General features: G+C 46.1%; 1 protein-coding gene across 3 annotated transcripts in view; it reads left to right on the top strand.

Annotated features, from left to right (window-relative positions):
- Nucleotides 1-22,327, top strand: part of ADCY2 (adenylate cyclase 2) — a 409,143-nt gene that overhangs the window by 196,837 nt on the left and 189,979 nt on the right. For all 3 annotated transcript variants that reach the window (XR_009353703.1, XM_059173611.1, XM_059173610.1), the window contains exon 4: nucleotides 13,846-13,995. Coding sequence is in view for 2 of the 3 variants with exons in the window: in XM_059173611.1 (XP_059029594.1) it covers nucleotides 13,846-13,995 (150 nt within the window). In the remaining variant the exon portion in view is untranslated. The remainder of the gene's footprint in view (nucleotides 1-13,845; nucleotides 13,996-22,327) is intronic.

Genomic DNA, 22,327 nt, shown 5'->3' on the forward strand with positions numbered 1-22,327 from the left:
AATTTTAGAATATTGCATATTTATTTAAGTGAGGTAAGCGTGTCTGTGCATTATACATTCAAAAAGTAAATTTCTTGGGGCACCTGGCTGGCTCGGTCAGTTAAGTGTCTGACTGTTGATTTCCACGAGGGTCCTGATCTCAAGACTGTGAGATCGAGCCCCACATCAGGCCCTGCATTGGGCATGGAAACCGCTTAAGATTCTCTCGCTCCCTCTCCTGCCTTTCCTCCCTACCTCCCCATGCTCACTCACTCTCTCTCTCTCTCTAAAACAAAACAAAACAAAACAAAAAGATACTTTTTCTTGCTTTCCCCAAGAAGCCATGTTTTTGCCTGCTGGGGGAAGGATACAGCCCTGTTGAGAACTCATGGTTTAAGACAGGACTTCTGAAAGCCTTAAGTGGGCACGTCCACTGGGGCGACGCACCAGCCAGGTGGGCCAGGTGCGAGAAGCAGCTGACAAGATGCCGTCTGCTCTGGACAGCCCTGTTTTCATCAGGGACTGGACTTATTCTCTGCTTCCAGAATTAAAATCTTCACCACCTACTCACCCTGCCCTTTTTAACACACATCTTTTCTTTTGATGTTTTAGTTTCCCCAGCAGATCAGAGTCAAATCTGGCCAGCCTAGGAAGGTGTCATTCTCTTTCACATGACAAAACACATGTCTGCATTTTTTCCCCCCCAGGATAGCTTTGATAGGACCATTTGGGGTCCAAATTCTTCATGTGTATTCTTGATATCATTTGCATGGATTTCTTGCAGGGACATTAGCTGTATGCCAAAGCACAGTCCTGATATTAAGGATACCATCTTACAAAGCAGTTATGAAGTTTTATTTCCAAATATAAAAGGCAGAAAAAAGGAGCAGATTGATCTAAGGCCAAAAATCATATTTCAATGTAAGCTTCGTGAGGGCAAGCAGGGATTTTTGTCTTTGTTCTCAAAATTCCAGCCCCTTGAACAGTCCCCGGCACACGGTAGGCTGTCAGCAGCACCTGTTAAATGAGAGAACAGATTTTTACTCCATGGACAAATGAAGATCTCTCCGTTGTGAGGTAGTGGATCATGTGGATATGAGGGGTATGTTCATTCATTCGAAGAATGTTTCTCTGATGCACATCATGATAGACCCCTTAGGAATTACCCGATATATACATAAGGGCATAAAATACATGGGATCCTTGCCCTCCTGGAACACAGAGCAGAGCTGGAGAGGCAGGCAATAAGCAGATATTGCGTTTGGGGGCAAGTGATCTTGGAGGAGATGCCTGGGTGTAGTGCTGGTGAGGGACAGGCCCTCAGAGAACGTGCGGGGAGGAGCCGGCCTGGGAGAAGGAGCACGCGCCCTTGGAAGGAGGAGCAGGAAGGGGCTGTGTGAGACCCAGAGAGCTCTGCGAGCAACGGCCTCAGGCCTGGATGGAGCAGTGAGCACACCTGGATGGAGCAGTGAGCACACACCTGGATGGAGCAGTGAGCACACCGGAGGACCCCAGAGGAGGGTGTGGGGCCCAGAGGGGAGTTGCAGGGTGGTGCCTGACCAGAAGCTGAAGGTGCTCTGGGGCAGGACCTAGATGGAGTTTCGGGCCAACGGTAAAATGGAAATACAGCCCTTCCAAGAGCAGCCTTCCGAGCCAGATCCCCACTGAGGTCTGGCTTGGGAATTGGTGTTGAGGAAGTCACGGACATGGATGACCTTGGGAGGGCGAAATCGGGGCCCACATGGCACCCTGGAGAGTGGAACATTGGGGTCAGAGCAGGGGAGTCCGTGGAACAGGGGGACCCTAGGGAGCGTGGAACCCAGGAAGCCACAGGAGGGGGGGATTGTGGGCATCCTGGGCCGCCGATGGCGCCCAGGGGCTCAGAGGCCCTCCTCGGGAGTCACGGCAGGGAGTGAGGAGGGAACAGCAAGGGTCAGTGGCTTTGACCACCCTCGGAGTTATGCTGGGCTTACTGTCTTGTTTGAAACGGGAAATGGGGAGTCGGGGATCAAAGTAGTGGAAAGAGCTCAAGTAGACACGCTTTTTTTTAATGATTTTATGTATTTATTTGACAAAGAGAGCACAAAAATAGGCAGAGGGAGAAGCAGGTCCCCCACTGAGCAGGGAGTCAGACAAGGGGCTCAATCCCAGGACTCTGGGATCCTGGCCTGAGCCAAAGGCAGACACTTAGTGACTTAATGACTGAGCCCCCAGGCGCCCCTCCAGTAGACAAGGCTTTAAGACTTGGTCCCAAAGGAAAAATGAGAAACAATGAAGGAAGCAAAGAAAGCCTTGTGTGTGGTGAGGGGAGGCTACTGCGTGGTTAGGAGCAGCCTGGCTCGCTGTGGGGAAAAGTTCAGGAATGAACCAGAGCCCAGAATCCCCGTTGCTGGGTGGGGTCCAGGGTGATGGTCCAGGTCTGTGTGGTTCTCTTGAGCCTGGTGGTTAAAAACTGTTTCTCTTGCTGCTTGTGGAATTTGGTTGTCGAATTTCAGTTAAACAAAGCAATGTCTTAAATGCGTATTCTTACGGTCAAACTGTTCACCCATTTCGGTTCCCCTGCCGTGTGGTTCTGATGCTGGGCCTGTGTTTTGGTTTTTTTCATTGGCGTCTTTCAGAGCAGTGCCCGCAGAAGTCCTTGAGCTTTGAGAAATGTGCCCCCCTCACAGGCACAGCAGGTTAATTTGTCTGATGGGAGGAAGGCAGCCATCAGGGCCACAGGACCCTGGGACGCTCCGTAAGGCCTGCCTCTCCTCCTTTCTCGTGTAAAGACCACTTCTCAGACTATTCTGTTTCTTGAACATTCAGTAAACTTTTGTGCTGCTCTATTTAATTTCATGCCCCAAATAATCTTGTTCAATTGTAAAGAAAGGCATTGCTGTTTTTCTAAAATAAACTGTGAGATAGTAAATATTGCTGTACTTGGTTAAGGTCTGATTTATTTGCGATACAAAATAAAGGGGAAATCATGACTTCTCAGCTAGGATTTCCACTCTTTATTTTGGTCCTTAAAAAAAAAATGAGTACCTCTGGACTAGTCATTGAATCATTTTACTCTTGACTTTTTAATGGACAGATTTATTTATGTAATGTGTCCACTGGAAGGTGGAAGTGAAGATTCTTAACTTTTTATACTTGTTCTTTGGAGTTCTGGTAGCCTTGGATGGATTTCTGTTTCCTGCCTGGCTTGCAGTACTTCTTCACACCATCAGGAAGCAAGTTAATTCATCCCAGAAATGCACTTAGACTTGGAAACACTAGCATTTTAAAATGTGATCGTGACAGTTCCAGATGAAGGTCGGGGCTTTCTCTCTTACTTTCCTCAAAGGCTGAAAAAGCGTGTGTGAAGCTCGCTGTTTGGAAACCATTGCAAATTATCATTTCCAGAGACTTTCCCCCTCTTTCTGGGTGAGACCCTGGCCTGTGGGTGGAGTAGATCTTCGCTTCTCTCTGAGGAAGACAAGGGGGCTTGAGGAGGGAAGTACCTGCCATTGACAATGACACAAGGCTTTGTTCTTTTTTTTCTGCTATTCCCAGGGCATTTTGCCAACTTTGACCCCCAACTACCTCCCTCTTGTGTGGTTCTTGCATCCATGAACGTGGCATTCCGGGCCACAGTCTCCTTCTGCCCCTACGTCAGCCTCGACTCAGTCACAAAACTGACACATAGAACACTTTACCCCTCCAGGTTAAACCCACCAAGGTTCACTCCTGTCAGCTGGATCTTCTAAAAAACCTGCACCATAATACCTTCAGGTTGGGCTTACTTAGGAGAAGCAAACCCCTTTGTATAAGCTGCCAACCAGTCTCCTAGATTTTTGGTCTAATCCAGTAGACCTTTTCAGAGTTTACGAAGGAGAAAACATTGCACGTGCCCCATCCTGATTATAGGAACACTTTCAATTCTGTCATGTTAATTACTTATTTTGTCAAAACTGTAGTTTATTAGGGATGTGGTTCTCCAAACTGTGTGCCAAGGCACCCAGGGGGGCACCTCATGATATTTCAAATTTTCAAAAATCCAAGAAGTCAAGACAGAACAGGAATTATGATTGTGGTGGTGCTGAATCAGAGTCCAGTGGCTGTGAAGGTTCACAGTGTTCCACGAACACGTTGGCTACTGAGGGCCCATCCTAAGTCCCTGGGTCTTTGAAGAATGAGACAAAAATATTATATTTTATTGTTATATATATGTCGTTGTCGTCCCCCAACAACTACTAAGTTGTTAGGTCACAATAAGTAACTCTTCTGGACACGACTACTTCATACGCAATACTTTGCGGTATTTCCTTTGACCTAGGAATGCTATGAAAAATTCACAAGACACTCTGAGCATTGTGAAATAGGGAAATTTGGGAACGTCTGCATTTGTGGTTTTAGTGGTTTAATTTTTTGCAGGAAAGTTTTGTAATAGTGTTGGAAGAAGTAGGCTCCATTTATCATAAGTCTTCCTTCAACCACAGGACCCTCTCTTGTCAAGACAGGTCGCCGTGAACACCCATGACAGCAGCACCCTCGGTTCCCCCAGAGCTCGGAGCTATAGCGGCAGCTCACCGTCCCGCTCGTGACAAGCTGGCTCTGTGTCTCCTGTGTTTGCTTGCTTTGTTGACTTCTCTTGGTTTGTTTTACTGCATTTATCCCAATGACATTGATTTCATGGGGAAGGGGTAAAACATTTGGTTGGTCATAAATGAATGCTAGATAACGCTGGTTGAATGAAGTGACGTAACGACTGTCTCATCTCCGTTCCTGTTAAACCATCACCAGCTGTGTGTGGCATTTCTGCAAAAGAATGACCAGCCCCAAATGTCTGAAGAATGCACGTTTTAACGTTTCAGTGGGTTCTCTGGTAATTTCTAAATAACCTGTCTTTAAAACTCAGCATCATGTTATTACGGACTGAATTGTGCCTCCCCTACCCCTAAAAAGTTAGTATGGTGAAGCCCCAACCTCCAGTACCTCCGAATGTGACTGCCTGTGGAGAGGGGGCATGTGTAGGTGATGAAGTTTTAAAAGGAGGCTATTTGGGTGGACTCTGGTGCAGGTGCCTGAAACCCTACAAGAAGAAGAGATTAGGGCCCACAGGGAGACACCAGGGCCATGTGGAGAGAAGATTGTGCAGGGACACAGCTGGAATGAAACACGAAGACCCTTTCTAAGCCGGGGAGAGGGCTCAGGCGAATCCAAACCTACCGATACTGGATCTGACTTCCGGCCTCCAGAACTATGGGAGCATTGATGTCTACTGTTTCCGCTCCCCCCCGCCCCCGTGATGTTTCGTCATGGCCAGACCACCACAGTTTCGCAAAGTCTGCTCTTCTGGATTATGGTCCTTGAATGCTGCCACCTGGGAAAATTGCTGGACTCTCGTGGTCATTTGGGAAAACAAAACATGCTTCTCAGTGATTTGGTCAAAACTAATGCATCGTCTCTGGGTGAAATTGACCAGAAATCAAGATCTCATGTCAACGGCATTAAAAATGCATCTTTGCAGCCTTACAGAACGCAGTGTTCAGGCCAGAATTGAATTTGGTGGGTTACAATTCCGTTCATTCCAACACGATACTTAGTTTTAAAGACGGATCATTTAGAAATTACCGGAGAACCCACTGAAACGTTAAAACCTACATTCCTTAGACATTTGGAGCTGGTCATGCTCTTGCAGAAATGCCACGCACAGCTGGTGCTGGTTTAATATGCACCGAGATGAGGCATTCATTACATCACTTCCTATAGAGTAGGGGAGAGCACGCCGGGGAGAGACTGTCTTTAAGTTCATATTGGCCTTTTATTCTGTTAAAAGAGAAGTTGCTGCCAGGCCTCCCCCCGCCATAATTGGTATCATTAAGGAAACATGTAAAGTTTAGTTTGGAAGAGGAAATTTTTTGTTTTCCTATTCACAAATGGTTCTGTTTATGCATCCAGGCAGTGACTTATCTTTTTTTTTTTTAATTACAGTGTGACTTTGTGGAACATTTTTTGCCCTTACTAAAAAGGGCATTCCAGTTCAAAAGTAGAGCTTCTGAATCACAGCACCCATTGTGTTTCTTCTGTATTTGGCGTCTCGTTTTTGCAGGAGTTTGCAATCTGTTGCCTTTCTGTGAACACGCTTGCTAATGTCACATTTAAATTCACAGCCAAGATTGGCCATGCCGTCCCTGGGTTGCCATGCCTCTTCCCTAACCAGTTGTCCCTCTGTTGTCACATTATATTTGCTATCTCTGTTTAGGTCTGTGTACCTTCATAAAGTGTCATCTTAGTCATAATCAGAGGATGCGTGATGTTTGGTCTATTTAATTTTAAGTCTGCCTCCTGTTGGGTAGGTTATAATGGGACAGAAACATGTCACAGGTCATCAGTGCAAAAATACCCCACGTACCCACAAAAGGCGGGCCTCCCCTCTGGGGCACCGTTTTCCTTGAAAGGAAATCTTTATCTCACATGTGCGCCATGAAACGCAGTGGCGTTTATATGAAATTATAATTTCATTATAATTTATATTATATTATATGAAATTATAATTTCATCTTGATCCAAGCCACACAGACTGAAGGGTCTGATAGCCTTGGTGATACTTGTTATTTGAATCTGATCACCTACCAATTTTTAAAATTTTAATGAGGGGTTATCAAATATGTCACCCGTAAAGTGGCAATGAATGAAGGGAATTCTGTATGGCGCTTAAAGGAAGCTAGATTTCATGGCTTCAGATTAATTAGAGGCTCTAAATTAGTGAAACTCTAAAGTGTACTAATTTTTTTTTTCACTTTTAAGTTCATGGAAATCACCAGAATGAAGCAAATTGTTGTATATTGCTTGGTGAAGATCCTTAGGAAAGCTGGTTTAAGATTAGTAAAATTTGAGATTTATTAGTATAGAATTACATATTTCTAAAGTTTTGAAAAGCACTAAGACATATCACTTAAAGCGCATTCTGTTGTGTGTGTGTCATTACATACGGGAGAGCAAGTTTGGTATGATTCCGAGACCTGTAATTAATAACCCTTTGGACTATCCAGGACCATTTGATCTCTTGAGTTTCTGAAATGAGCAGAGCGGAATCTCTTTGAGATAAATAACCCTCCGATTCTTTGGACTCGGCAAGGACCAAGGTGATAATAATTTCTGTGGGTTTTAGCTGAGATACAAAGTTCAGTTAATCATTGATTGGGTGATTAACAAAATGTCAGGTGTTATCATCCAAACATCACTGTACCAGCAGGCTGGGTGACAGGAGATAGTGCTGGAACCCGACAGAGACAAGCTTTGTCATCAGGTGCTCTTGAAATTGGAGCTGGAGCTCTGCTAACACCGCAGGGAGTGGGGAGAGAAATATCTGGTAGCCTTGCTCTGAAGAAATGGCCTGCAAAATTGGTCACAGTACAAAGGCTATGAGGGTCCCCACTTTGGATGCCAGAGAACTGTGCAATGTCAGTTATAGTGGTGGTGGTTCCCTCCTTCCCATATAATGTATTGGCTCGGTCTCCTTTCTTACCGTGGTGGAGAGGAGCTGAGCCCCCAGTGCTGAGATTGCTCCATGGGTTTGAAGTCCAAGATAGACAAGAGAATAAACAGTGTGACAGTACCCTCCTCTGTGCAAAGGGGAGTGAGCTATCTGTCTTCAATGGTGGGAGGCTGGTTTAGTCTTTCCCCGCAGAGTTCAGAAAATTGGAAATTCTGTTTTGTCTCTTTTTTCTTATTCTCAACTATTCATCAAGGCATCCTTATCCCCATCCATTTCAAATCTGTAGACACTGAGCTCAGAAGTACACGTTTGGTTTTCTGCTTGGTTAAGTCAGCTTTCCCTTCTCGGGAAGCCGCATTCTCAGTGACTTGCATTATGGAAGGAACTTTCTACCAAGGTCTTGAGTATCTTCTAGGTTCATCTCTTCCTTGTGGCTTATGATGAGCTGATGGCTCACTTCTGAGATGAGCAAGTGTCTCAAATGTTTTATCTCCCTGTGATGCTGGACCTGAACCCCATCTACACATGAGATCTGTATCCTTCAACCCAAATGTGGCTGCAGAAACAACAGGCTGTGTGCTATTCAGAAAGACTTAATAGTAACAGATGTAATACAAAAGAGGGTAATGACAGGAAGAGTCACAACCAGCCCTACCGTCTGGTTTCAGTGGCCATTTCCATAGGACGTCACAGTGTGTCAGGTGGCCTCCTGATCTTCACTTCCAGTCTCAAACTCGAGCCCTGTAATGCCCATTGCTCAGGTGCTTGGGCTGCCTTGGTAGAACACCTCCGACTGGGACTCAGACTACACTAAGTGATTTCTCCATTTTGGAGGTGAGGGCATCCCAGATCAAGGTGCCTGACAAATCCACCCCTGGTAAGAGTTCTCCTGGCTTGTGGACGGCCCCTTCTCCCTGAGTCTTTACATAGTGGAGAGAGAGGGCTCTGGACTCTTCCTATCTTTGTGAAGATGCTAATCCCATCAGGGGAGCCACATCTTCATGACCTCACCTACACCCAAGTTTCTCCCATAAGCCCCACCTCCTGTGAAGGCTTCTACCTGTGAATTTTGGGGAGACACACACACATTAAGTCCAACAGACTTTGTTTCTGACTCCCCTTCTATTCATTTGGAAGGATTTTGAGTTAGAGAATTCTAACACATGTCTTAAGGATTGCTGGATGTTATTATCCAAACACAGTATTTCTAGTCTGCACTACATGATAAAAAGCAGAAACCCTCAGGCCCGGGCATACAGCAAATTTAATTCTTTGAACATCACAAGGAATGCCAAGGAGCTGGCGTTGGGTGTCTTCACAGCATGCTTGAGAGCTCCACGGACGGAAGTTCTACCCGATCGTTTTCTCTCCTGAGCAAGAGCATTGTTTTATTTAAGCCAAATTTGGTGCTTATGAGATGCGGCAAGCTTGCTGAATATTCATTTGCAGCTCTTTTCATAACGTTCTTGTATCTCTTTTATTTTCTTTTGACTTATAATTGGTGTTTTTGCATATTTATGATTTGCTCTGTCTTAAACCAATGACCTATTTCAAATGCTCTACCATTTTTCCTCCTCCAACCCCGTGCTCTTAATTCATGGGGAAACCATGTCCTTAAGTGATGCCGCTCCTCTCATTCCCAGGAGCCTGTCCTTGGCACGTGTGGACATCTGCCGTCCTGTGCGGGTGGTAGCGTACAGCCCCTACCCTCAGATTCAGAGCAGGAAGTCTGAACTCTTCAAACTATAAGCTCTCAGAGTTGCACAGTTCCTGAGTGATCATCTAAGCCACATGGAAATCTCTCAATGCTAAAGGACAGTGAACTCACACACTTGAATGTTCTCCTCCCCAGTGAGATAACCCGCAGGTCCTTTGCGTTTGGTCACATGATCCGTTAGAAATCGCTCAACCTCTGTGTTACTTTCCTTTGAACAGACTCAGACACAGCAGCGTCAGGAGGTGAAAGCTCCGTGAATGGGTGGTCTCCAAAATGCAGTGACTTCAAGTAGCTTAAATGATCAAAGGGCTTTTATAGCACAAGATACAGATGCTCTCTAAAGGGAAGCAAACTATGAGCTTCCTACAGGATAGCACATCTCTTCCGAAATTCCCTAAACGTACCCCCCCTGTGCCCCAGCAGAGAGTCAGACCGTGCTGGGTGCACCTGCCTGACCGGTGTGGACTGGGCAGTGTGGGATGGAGCAGGAGTCATCCTGAGAGCCCCACCGGCCCTCCCGTCTCTTCACTTTTTAGCCTGTTTCTTTGCCTACGAAATGAAATAATAAAACAAGTCCATGCTCCCGGCGGTTTTGTCTTCTGGGCTCTTGCAAGAATGGAAAGATGCAAGGCTTGGCTTGGATCGCTCAGTTCCGAGGATCTCTGAGCAGCGTGGCCGGCGGACCCCACTTACATGGGGTGCGGGCGGGCAGCGGGGAGAGCCCGGGCCGAACGCTCTTGCCTCTCGCGCAGATCCCCGATACTTCAGGGCCTGGTTTGACTCTTCAGGGTAAACTTTTCACGGCTGTTTTCACCCTAAACAATTTGTTTTCTTCCAAGACATCCCGTGGGAGGCCGAGTTCCCTCTCCTGTTTTCTGGCAGATGCAAAAGTCGCTAAATGGAGCAATGAGATAAAAGAAGGCGTCACGACGGTTCGATGTTATAAAACAAATCCAGCGTCGTTGAAGATGGGGTTTTTCATCATGTGTTCTGCCTAATAGTTTTCTAGAAAATAAAATGCTGTGAGATTGTTTTTGAAAAGAATATTTTAACTGAATCGTTTCTTTGGTGTCCTGGGTTTTAGACAAAGTCATTCTATGAATGCACCCTTTTGAAAGAAAAATAATGCAGGACATCCATCAGATTTGTAGATTTCTGTAGTGATCCTGAAGGCGCCCACCAGATGACCTGGTGACCACACCAGCAATGGGCAGGGCCCCAGGGGGCCTGTGTGACCACCCAATTGTTGGCCTGAGCTGGAGGGGGAGGTGACGCACCCCAGTGACAGTCGCTCAGAGATGCAGCGCTGGTGTGCAGCAGGTGTCCCAGTGGCTTCCAAATGGGCAGAGGCCGCCTGTTGCTCTTGAGGTCCCTGTGAGTAGAAGAAGTGGCTCCAGGTGAGCAAGGGAAGGCTCTGTCCCTACACCCTGCCGTGGGGGCTCCCGGGGACAGCGGATGGCGTCATCAGGCTCTGTTGCTTACATTTGGTTCTCATTTTGGAGGACTCCACTTCCTAAAATGTTGACATTTCTGCTTTGAAGGCATTTTTTTTTAAGGAGAAAAGGAAAAATCTCCACTAGATAATCACTAAGTTATTATTTCAGCTGTACCTAATAAGGAAAGAGATAGCATTTTCCAATTCTGAGCAGTCTGGTTTGTGTTGGCGTTCCTCGTCGTCTGCATTCTTTGGGGCACCGTCCTTCAGAGCAAATCCAGCAGAGACAAGGTTGGGAAAATCTAGCAAAGCAGACGATCATTCTGGAGAAGCAGAATCCGGCAGTGCTGAATTACCATTGCGCTGGAGGAAGGGCACTGAGATCGATCCCGTCGGCTGGAGAAGGACTCCTCCCCAGATGGGAGTCAGGACTACACTGGCAAGCCCCTGTGCTCACATGACGGGCATTCACAGAGGCGAAGGGTGTGCGTTCGGCTCCGGGAGGAAGGGGAGCCCCCTGCAGTTAGAAGTGTTTGGAAATGGCAGTGAAGGCTGCTCCCCTGCTCCCACACTCTGGGTCAGGGCTTACACTCACACGCCCAGCAGCAACGCGCATGCCTCCCACAGGTCACGAGCACGTCATATAGGCATGTTATTTATCTAGCAGAGGTATCCATGGCTCACATGCATCATGTAAAACTGCACACGGTGCATGTAAATTACACGTGTAGTGTGCACACAGACATCACGCAAACCACACAGCATAGACACAGATCTGTCCCACAAGGCATACAGAGATGTATCAGGGGTACGTATGCATCACATGCATGGGTCACACGTACAGATCACACACACCGCACATGTGACACGCACGCACACACATACCACATACACACATGACAAATAGATCCTGTGTACAATCACATGCGTACACATCACATGTGCACACACACACACACACACACACACACACAGAGCGAGACCCAGAGTTAATTCTTGAATTGTCCATTCTATAGGAGGAGGATGAGGTTGCCTAAAAGGACATTTTGGGGGCCTGCTGTGAGAGTGTGGGTGAGCGGGAGGTCTCTGCGTCCAGGATCTGTGGGCTTGATGGACACCTGGAGGGCCCTTCTGGTCTGAACAACCCTTCCCTTCTTCTGCGGGGTGTGTTTTTTCCAGAGAGAATCTTGTCATATTGTTCTTCCCATTTCTAACCCTGTCCTGCTTTGCCCTCCGTCCCCAAGACAGGTTCCTGAGAGCTTGAGGAGCCCTGTTTTCCACCCGTATTCAGAACCTACTGAGACAAGGACATCATGGGTTGGAGAACAGGACATCACCTTTGCTACCATTACAGCTGTTGGGAGATGTGGCTTGGATCTGGGCTCCAGGGACGGGACACCATTCCCCTGAATCACCCCGCCTCCTCCTGCTCCCAGCACAGGGCGCGTGGGCCCACGGGCTCTGCTGGCTTAGAACAGAGGGGATAAGGGAGGAAGCCACTGAGAGGAGCAGACGCCTGGCTCACGAGGTCAGATCCTTCTCACAGCCTCTCCGGTCAGACATTCAGCAGGAGCAGCAAACTGATGTTAGCAGGAGGTTCTCAGAGAAGAATGCTGAGCTTCTGGAAGCTGGTAGTGCCCTATTTGGTGACACATGAGGTCATGTGTTGGAGGGGGCAACGGGGCACCTTAGCCAGGAGTGGCCACCCACACTCTGACAGCCCTGCAGGTCCTGCCCTAAACACTTAAGAGCGAAATCCGTATGGATCCATTTTATACATCGCTGTCACTTGCTCTGTATGACTAGTGTGCTGGGTAGGAGTACACGCTGAGAAAACCATGTCCTACACTGTGGTGAGAATATAAATGGAATGTGTTTTCAGAGCCATTTCACGGTACATATCGAGAACTTAAAAATGGTCATGGCTTTTGACTTTATGTGTTTTACTAATCGACTTAAGGAAAAGATGAAGCTTGGAACCAAAGCTTTATACGTCAGGGTAGCCACTGTCGCAGTGTGCCAATGCAAAGAATATTAATAAAGTGTTGGATACTATGAATAAAACTAAATTCTTGCACAGCTATAGAAGTGAATGTTATCTAAGCATTCCAAATCCTGTTTGCACAGAATATTTATGAGCTACAAAATATCTGATCAAATATTAAATTTTTAAAAATGCAAAGTAAAACACTGCATTCAGAATGAATTTGGTCCTTCTGGAACAAGATAGTGGTCTTGGCAAGACAAAGTTTGGCAACGGTTTTGAGGATGCAGAGGGACATGTCGTGGGGACAAGGCCCTATGGACAGCAAGATGTTCTTCCTGGACAGGACTGTTACAGGTTCATTTTAGTATTTCTTTGTATTTTTTCTGTTTTCATCCCAATTTTTTGCGGACGTGAACTTTTGTCATCAAAAGAGTAGTGAGGGATGCCTGGGTGGCTCAGTGGGTTAAACTGCTGCCTTCGGCTCAGGTCGTGATCTCGGGGTGCTGGGATCGAGTCCCGCATCGGGCTCTCTGCTCGGCAGGGAGCCTGCTTCCCTTCCTCTCTCTCTGCCTGCCTCTCTGCCTACTTGTGATCTCTCTCTGTCAAAAAAAAAAAAAAAAAAAAAGAGTAGTGAGTTACGTGGTTTGAGAGTCTACCATATTCCTATGTAAACATAAGGTAAGAAGGACTGTCACTCACCCAGGCTCCGTGAGTACAGCTTTGGTGTGCGAGCAGCCTAGGGCTGTCAGTTACCTGTTACTGAAATCATGCTCTGTAACAACCACAGAATCCCAGTGGCTGTCTGGTTGGCTCTGTTCCATGAGCCTCTCATCTTCTTGGGACCAGTGGGCAAGCCAGAGCATGATCGTGCTAACGAAGCACAGGAGAGCCACCCGGAACCATGCCGGCCCCCGAAGCCTACTGCACTCAGTGATGTCACTTACGCTCTTACTTTCTTACTTCACATACTTTCTCTCAGTTACCCCTGCCCATTGCACTAACCAGAGCAAATCCCATGGCTGAGCCCCAAGACAAGGCAGGGACCGCAGAGTCCTCTCTCAAAGGGCGTGGATCCCAGAAGGGGCTAAAATCCCTGAAGGCAAGAGCTGTTTCTTTAAATCAATAAAAATGTGAGTCTGGAGACCAGTGAAATTGACTGCCGGTGGAGACGTCTCTTGCGGGAGCTCACGTGGCTTCTGCGGGTGTTGGGCTCCCGAGTTAGCAAGGCTCGCCCTCCTGAGCGGCTCTTTCTGTCTTTCTAGATCCTGGCCAACGTGATCATTTTCATCTGTGGGAACCTGGCGGGCGCGTACCACAAGCATCTCATGGAGCTCGCCCTGCAGCAGACCTACCAGGACACGTGCAACTGTATCAAGTCTCGAATCAAGCTGGAATTTGAAAAGCGGCAGCAGGTGAGATACATTTTTCTGTCGATACCGGGTATGCCGTGTGCCCACCATGGGCCTCAGCAAGAGTCGGAGCTTCTGGTTGCCCGTGCTCAGGGATGGCGTCTGCAGACCCAGACCCCGGGGCCCTAGGATCCCCCACAGGCTAGCACCACACCGCCTGCCACCCCCACACGGCTGGACGTTCCAGTAAGAGTGGTGATTGATAATAATAATAATAATAATAATGATTGATGATGATGCCTGGTTGCACTTCTTCGCTTCTGCTGCCGGCTCAGTGCTCTGTGATAGCATTTCCCCAGCTAACGTCTGAGCCCCCTCTGCCCCACAGTGCTTCCCACGGCACCTGTTGTCCACGTGGTGGGAAGTAAACAGAGTTGTCCCTGAGGGGGGTGACAGCAGTTGAGGTGGAGGGTCCAACAGAGAGCTCTTTGCCGTAACAGGGGCTGTCCTGTGCTGACCCGTGTGCACGGAAATGCACAGCAGAGACATGGGTTACGACAAAGCCTTGGGAAAGGGAGGGGCGGGCGAGAAGGACATGTGGCAGGCAAAGCCACAGTGTCATCAAGGATGGTGGAGAGCAGGGGAAACAAATGTTTTGGAGGGAAAACCATAAATACACAAGGGACCCCATCTTAACGTGCTGGACTTCAGGCGATGGCGGGACAGCATGCGACAGACGGACGACAGGCTTTGTGTTTCTTGGGTTCGGGTATCGTCCCCAGGAACTCGGCTCCCATCTCTGAAGGGGACGAGTAGCAGGAGCCTCTGTGAACAGCAGCCCCCCACCCCGGGGCATTCATCCTGGGTCCTGCCGTACCAGTCCATATGGGCACACAGAAGATGCTTCGTACTGTTTGTTAGATTGTTCCGAGTTCGCCCATTCTATAAAATTGCTCCAAAATGTATCACAGTCGTGGCAGCAAAAAAGCATCCCTCAAACGTCGATGTGGACTTTTATTTGTGTACAGACCGAAGAATCGTGATTGAGTCCCATTTTGAAAACAGGGAGTTCAGTTCATTCGACAACGAGTGAGCGCCGGTCAGGAGTGAGTCCAGGCGCTGGAAAGATGGCTGTGAATATTGCATTCTCACTGGTATTATCGGCAAATCTCGTAGTTAATTTTTAGATGGCATTTTGTGGAGGTGCGTTGGGGGGCTCCGTCGGTTGAGTGTCTGACTCTTGGTTTCGACCCAGTTCATGATCTCAGGGTCGTGAGATCGAGTCCCGCATCAAGCTCTGTGCTTAGCGCAGTCTGTGTAAGCCTCCCTCTCCCTGTGCCCCTCCCTCCCCTGCACTCTCTCTCTCTCTCTCCAATCAGTAAATCTTTAAAGAAGCAGCATTTTGTGTTACAGCATGTATAGCAAAGGTAGTTAGGGACGAATGTTTAGTTCTTTGGTTTCTATGCATATCAAACTCTGGATCCAACATTAAGAAGTATAGGCAGTTAACTTGGGACCGTTGTCCAGTATGTTTTCATTCACCTGTATTCCAGTAGTATTTTAAATCTGGGTTCTAGAAAATTCCACAGGACTGTTTTCCCTGAAGAGTCCTGATGTTTTAGGATAGATGGTTTCCTTTTTCAAATAGCAGCGACTCTGTCAGGTGGGTCCTGACAGACATATTGAACTTCCTGTTCCATCACCTCCTGAATCTGCTTCAAAATCGCACCAAGGCTGAGGGAACTGACATTCCAAGTAGACAGATTATATAACCTAATATTTATAGTACCCGTTCTGACAAAAACGTAAGTCAGACTACTGACCTCGTCTGCACTACATACTTCGCTGAAGAGTCCTTGAGCAAGCAGAACTGGGTGCCAGCCTTTCATGGTGGCTTCCAAGTAGTCCGGTGGCCACACGGTGACCTTAATAGTTTGGGAATTAGAGCTGTGGCTTTCTGTGTGCCAGAGAATTTTGGGACCATCATGAGAGTGTTATAAGACATTATAAGGGCATTTACTAGTTTTTTACAAAGGAACTTTTTAAAAAATAAATGAAATAAAAGGGACACTGTGAAAGAAAAAGAAGACCTTGTAGTAAAGATGTTTAATAAAATATAATCTAATACCACAAATGTGCTTTGCTCTTGAAGTTGGGAGTCAGTGCCCAGGGTCTGGTGCCTAGAACGTGGTATTTTTCTTGTTAGGGTTTTGGGAAATGTGTTTCTAGAGTTAGAATGAATGCTTGTACTTTCTTCAGACTGACTTGTAGTTAAGTGGGAACAAAAACTTCTCTTCGTTAATAACATCAGTAAGACACGATCTGATAGATATAAGGAAATACATGAAAATTAGGCAGCGGCAATCTGTGTGTCCTTCACACAGAGGGTCAGCCTCTGAGACAGTGGGGCCTGGTATAGCCACAGACCAAATTATGGTCCAAGGGGTCCACACGTCACTTCCTGCCCAGCCACACACCATCTTGGCTCCACCCGTAGTCACAATGGCAACAACAGTGTCCTTCAGGTGATCCAAGGGGTCCACACGTCACTTCCTGCCCAGCCACACACCATCTTGGCTCCACCCGTCCTTCAGATGACAACCAGCAATGTCCTTCAGATGCTCCACTCAAGGACAGGGGTGTGTGCTGAGCAAAAGAATTTGCTTCAGCATCTGTTATGATAAAATAAGAGCCATCCATGTTAGTATTCTACATTGGCCATTGCCTCAGAGGGAGCTAACGTTCCCAGAGGCTGAGAAACCGCCATCTTGGGTCGTTCCTGAGCCTCTTTCACAGGGTCACTCAACCGACCTTCCTCCTTGAGAGGAAGGTCAATGTCAGGTGAGCACAGCTGACCACCCCGCTGGGGGCTGTCATAGCTGATGTCTAGGAATTCTGAAACCTTTTCAACTCTGCTCCACTCTTTCCTTTCCTTTCTTCAGATGTTGTGATATTTCCCCTAGATGCAAATGAGATGAATTTTTAGAGATAAAAACCACGTTTGAATAAAGTGACTCTTTGTGCTGTGAGATTTGGGGAGAGGAGGGAATGAAAAATGTTTGCAGAGTTTTTCTCAAGAGTTCTATTCTTCCCCTGAAAATGCTGTCATGTAGAAACACTAAAAACTATGATTTTTTTTTTTTTTTAATATCAGGTGGGAGATGTAATGCGTTAGCATCAAGGCCACCATTGGGGCTAGAAGGTATCTTCTCGGGGAGTTTTGATTCTTGTGTTAAGTTTGAGTCCTGCCAGAAAACCCACAGCCGTTTCTTGAGCACTGTGTCAGCGTGATACAAGGCTCTTTATCAAAGCTGAGAAAACAAGCGTTTCTCCCCGGAGTATGTAATAGACTCTCCAGAATTGATGGGAGCTGGATTCAAAGCAAAACAAGAACTTTCCCTCCTAACCGCATGGGCAGTGGAAATAAATTTTGCTTCTGTAGTTGTAAAAACTGGATTTGCTTTTTTAATGGAAAGAAAACAAACCCTCTTGCATGTATACGTTGTCTTTCTTTTAAAGTAATATGATCAGAGCATTTTTACATCGTCTTCCTTCATCTGGAACCATGCTATAGATGGAGTATGACGGAATATGCATTCCCGGAGAAAGCACCAGTCAAGCAAGACACAGACAGCGCCCTGGTAAACCAGGGTGGAGGCACGGGGGTGGTTACTGAGTCAGTAGACTTCCTGGCTCTCCTTGAGGACTAATTGCTTTTCCTCTGTGCATACTTTGGTGGAAAATGTAACTGGTCCTTTTGTGTTCGTGGTTGGGTAGATAATGCACACGTGTTCATCCAAGCATGACAGCAGGTCACATGAGGGCATTGCTGATCACATGACATAAGTCATTGAGAATGCCAGGAAAAGTGTTGTTGAATGGTTTTTGACTTGGGCTGCTATATTTTGTCTGTTTTCATGAGAGAAAGAAGAAAAGAAGGAACTAATTTTTTTTTGAGTCTTTCTAATGGACCAGGTAGTCTCTTTAGTACTTTACATATATTGTACGCACTTCCTGTTGCTGCTATAACAAATGACCACACGTGAAGTGGCTTAAAACAGAACAGTTTATTCTCATCATTAGAAGTTAGAAGTCCAAACTCAGTCTCATGAACTAAAGTCAAAGTATTGGCAGGGCTGGCTCCTTTCAGAGGCTTTGAGGGAGAATCCATTTCCTTGCCTCTTCAAGGTGCTGGAGACTGCCCATCTTCCATTTCCAAATTTAGCAGCATAGCATCTTCTAGTCTCCCTCTCTTCTCCTCTCCATCTTTCTCAGTTGTACTTTTTTCCCTCTGTCTGCCTCTAGTTCTACTGCTTCCCTCCGTAAGTATAACCCAAGGTAATCTCCCCATCTCTAGGTCCTTAATTTAATCACATCTGCCATGTTCTTGTTTTGCCATGTAAGGTGACATAATCCCAGGTTCCAGGGACTAGGATGGGGTCCTCTTCTCCAAGCCATTATCTTTTTTTATTTCTGGATGAACCTGATGACCGAAGTCCTTTCTCCTACATTATCCGGATAAAGGAACTGGCCAAATGTCCAAATTACCTACAGAAGACGACTCAGCTAATAAATGCGGCTTTTTCTGCTTCTCAAGTTGGTTCGTGGCAGCTTTGTTGGAGTGATCTCTGAGCATGGGTTAGCTGGAGATTTTCCCAGGTATAAAGGAGTTTTGTTTCATTAACTACGTTGTTTATCATTACTGGTGAAACAGGAAAGCATACGACAAGACCAGACATGATCTGATCATTAGGTGCCACACCATCATGATGAGTAGAGTTTCATCTGTGGAGCGTTGGAAGTTCTGCAGGAGCTCACTCACACACGGAGTCACAGCATGGACTCTGTCCATGGCTTTATTGCCACGCTGTGGTGCAGGGGCCGAGAGGAGGGTGCACTATGGGGGCCGACCACCTGACCTGACATGGGTGTTGTTCTCTTTCCCTGTAACATTGATCCGATTTCTTAAGTTCTGAGTTTCTCTGATGGAGCTTGTGCTTGATACCTTGCCCAGTTCAAGAGACAGTTTCTGCCTCCCAAACAGCTTCCTGTTCAGACAGTGCTTGGTCGCCTGTGTGGCCACGATATACTGATGGCATCAGAGCTCGCATTCAACCACAGAAGTCTGCGGCCACCCTGGCCGGGCCATAGGGCTCGAGGGGGCTGGAGGGAGGGTTTTCCGTGACCAGGCCGTCCCAGGAGTTCCTGCCCCAGTGGGCTTCATTCTTCCTTGCTGCGAACAGATGGGACAGAGAAATGTTTTGCTTTGTCTGCCTAGCTGGTGGATAATTGTCCCCGACACTATTTCTACTCACATCATTTCCCCAAATTCAAGAGTTTCCTTTTCACCCACGGAACGGGCAGGGTGAGGCAATCCTGGCGGCTCATGTTGCTGGACTCATTGCGTCCTCCAGTTTCTGTCATCTCAGTGGGAGCTGGTTGGTGGGGTCCGAGCTGCGGCATCTCAACAGCGTTGCTTCTCCAGGAAAGCAAAGTGGGCTTCAAGAGGCCAACAAGAGTTCCAGCTGGTGAGACCTTCCCAGTGCAACTCCTGAAGAACTCAAGCAGGAAACGTTATAAATGTTACCCAAGACCTTTGGGTGGGGCAGTGCCTCCAGTCAGGGTAACGGAACATGGAAACGCACAACATCGTGCCCTACATGCAGTTGGGTTCCGATATGCGGGCTCTGCTCAGGGTCTTGCATCATCAAAGATTATTAACCACGCTTTCCTCCCAGCCAGCGGAATATGTTATTTTGTGAGCCCACTTTTTTTCTAGTTTATTAAATCATCACCTGGACAATCTTTATCTTCCCTGATGAAGTCATAGCTTACATTGTTCTTGGTCACCACCTTCTTCCATTGTATTAAGTGATAGATGACATCATTTCCTGTCTCATTGGAGAGGCTGCACTCATGTAAAGGTTGATCACCACCTCATCCTCAGCACACATTAGGGAGAGGGTGAAAGACACTTACCTTTTGCTTGAAAGTTGAAAAAAACAAAGAGTCATGGTTTCATGAAAGGGCTAGCTTCAAAGCGTTCGCCATTTGAGTCCATCAGATGGAAGTTCAAGAACGGTTGTCATGGTTTGCACCATGTTGTCTCATATTGATGACGTAAATTCTCAGGATGCTCGTGTGTGATACCTCACTGAGAAATTCCAGGGCAAGGTATTTCCAAATACTGCATTTTACCATGACCCTTTGACCAGGTTCCTTCAAATGAGGAGTGAAAATCAATTCCAGAAAAAATATATTAATAAAGCTGAAGTATTTTTGGATAGGTCCTTCATTTAAAATGCTTGAAATCAGTACATATTTCCGAAGATTGCAATGAGGGCCATCTTGTGAATGTGCAGTTTGGCTTCTTTATAGAGAAACCAACAATTACAGATCCAAGACCACAGAGGAAGGTTTCCCAAGACTCACTGTCGAATGCCATGCCTAACGCGGAGCAGAACCACAGGAGATTAGTAATAGCCCCTCACGAAAAGAGTACTAATGACTATCTGTACATCCTGTAACAAGTTAGACATTCTGCTCCGCAGGAAGAAAAATAAAATAGGGGTACAACAATTAGTCAAGCAGAGATTCTTCTAATGATTAAATATATGCAAATATCTATTTATATCATGACAGCAGAAAAGCTAAATGGTAAAATAATACTCTGCAGAAGTTTTCTTTATGTGAGAAACTTGAGCAAAATCCCATCTAACATTTATGGTAAGCAATTCACCTGTCTTATTGGAGAAACACCTGGGAAACAGTTTTGTTGCCGTAGCTTATCCTGAGCTAATCTATGCTGATAACATAAAAAGAAGCACAGAAAACAGAAGTTGCGCCCTAAGGAGAGCATCTGGTTTTGGTATTTTTGGCCTCTGGGAATTTTTAGTGTTTCATGGAGACCGCCTACTTTTTATACCCCATGATGCAATATTTTGATGCTGGCAAGATTGTATAATAGGCAAAGGATAATGTAGTCGAAAGATTCAAGAAAGCTCAACATCACTTGATATGAGAAAAATAACCCCAATAGAAAGGAATTCCAAAATCAGTCCTTCTGCTTGCATCATCCATTCTTCTGGTTTTTATCATATGTCAGAGAAAATGTACGTTTACTCCAAAATCAAAGGCAAAGTGTCAAGTCTTCGATGATATTTTTCTTCTTGCAGATGAAACCACAGATAGGCCACTGAACTGTTAATAGGGAGAAAGAAGCACTTTATACTTACCAACATGGGGCTTTTCAAGTGTTAACGTTATTGAACCTGTTTAATAATTTATTACCATGAGCACAGTCATGGATAAAAATACTTCACGTGGCATTAGCATTGTACTTACTGAATTGAGGCACCCACTGAGGTTTATACTAAATTAAAAATTAGGACTTAACAAATTTTGGAATTTTGTTAATTGCATATATGTTTCCAAGAAGCGTTAATCTTTGGATTTTTTGTTTGTTTTAGGTTGTTGAGTGTCCTCAAAGGTTTAGGAAATTTTGTTCTAGGGCTTTTTGAGCCCTAGAACAAATATATTAGGGACCATTTATATGTCAGCTGCTGGATGTGAAAATTCCTTCCAGAGACCTCTGTTCTCCATAAAAGTAAAAATATGTACAATTATCCAATAATCTCGGGAATGAAACAGGAGGAACATTTGAGGTCAGGATGTGCACAGAAAGCTGTTAAGTTAAAATATGGCTTTTAGGGGCGCCTGGGTAGCTCAGTGGGTTAAGCCTCTGCCTTCAGCTCAGGTCATGATCCCAGGGTCCTGGGATCGAGCCCCGCATTGGGCTCTCGTCTCAGCAGGGAGCCTGCTTCCCTTCCTCTCTCTTTGCCTGCCTCTCTGCCTTCTTGTGATTTCTCTCTGTCAAATAAATAAATAAATAAATAAATAAATAAATAAATAAATAAAATCTTTAAAAAATATGGCTTTACATATATACTTCCCTTGAATACAGAATTATGGTGCCTGGAAGGCATAGATCTATCTGTCAGTGCTCCTACTTCACAGTTTTATCTTTGATTATGTGTTATGTGCCAAGGGATTAACTCCAGGGAATAGAATAATACCTAAAGCTTAAGGTTCCTGTTCTCTTTGGACTTAAACTGCAATGACAGGAGACAAACTATAACTTATTAAATGCATATGTTTGATTAGAAGATACAGTGAGTTCAGGGGACAAGGCATAATGGGGAAGGTGGAGTGGTGCATTGGAGAGGCCATCAGGGAAGGTCCTCTGGGAGGTGACACTAGAGCTGAAATAGGTATTACAGAAGGATGTAGCCCTTTGGTAACCTGATGAAAGTCCTCTAACAAGGGGAAGCCCTGCAGAGGGTTAAGAACCAGATTGTCTCACTTTAGGAACATACAGGTCAGTGGACCATTGGGT

Source organism: Mustela lutreola, chromosome 5 (assembly GCF_030435805.1).
Source record: "Mustela lutreola isolate mMusLut2 chromosome 5, mMusLut2.pri, whole genome shotgun sequence".
Taxonomy (NCBI): Eukaryota; Metazoa; Chordata; class Mammalia; order Carnivora; family Mustelidae; genus Mustela; species Mustela lutreola.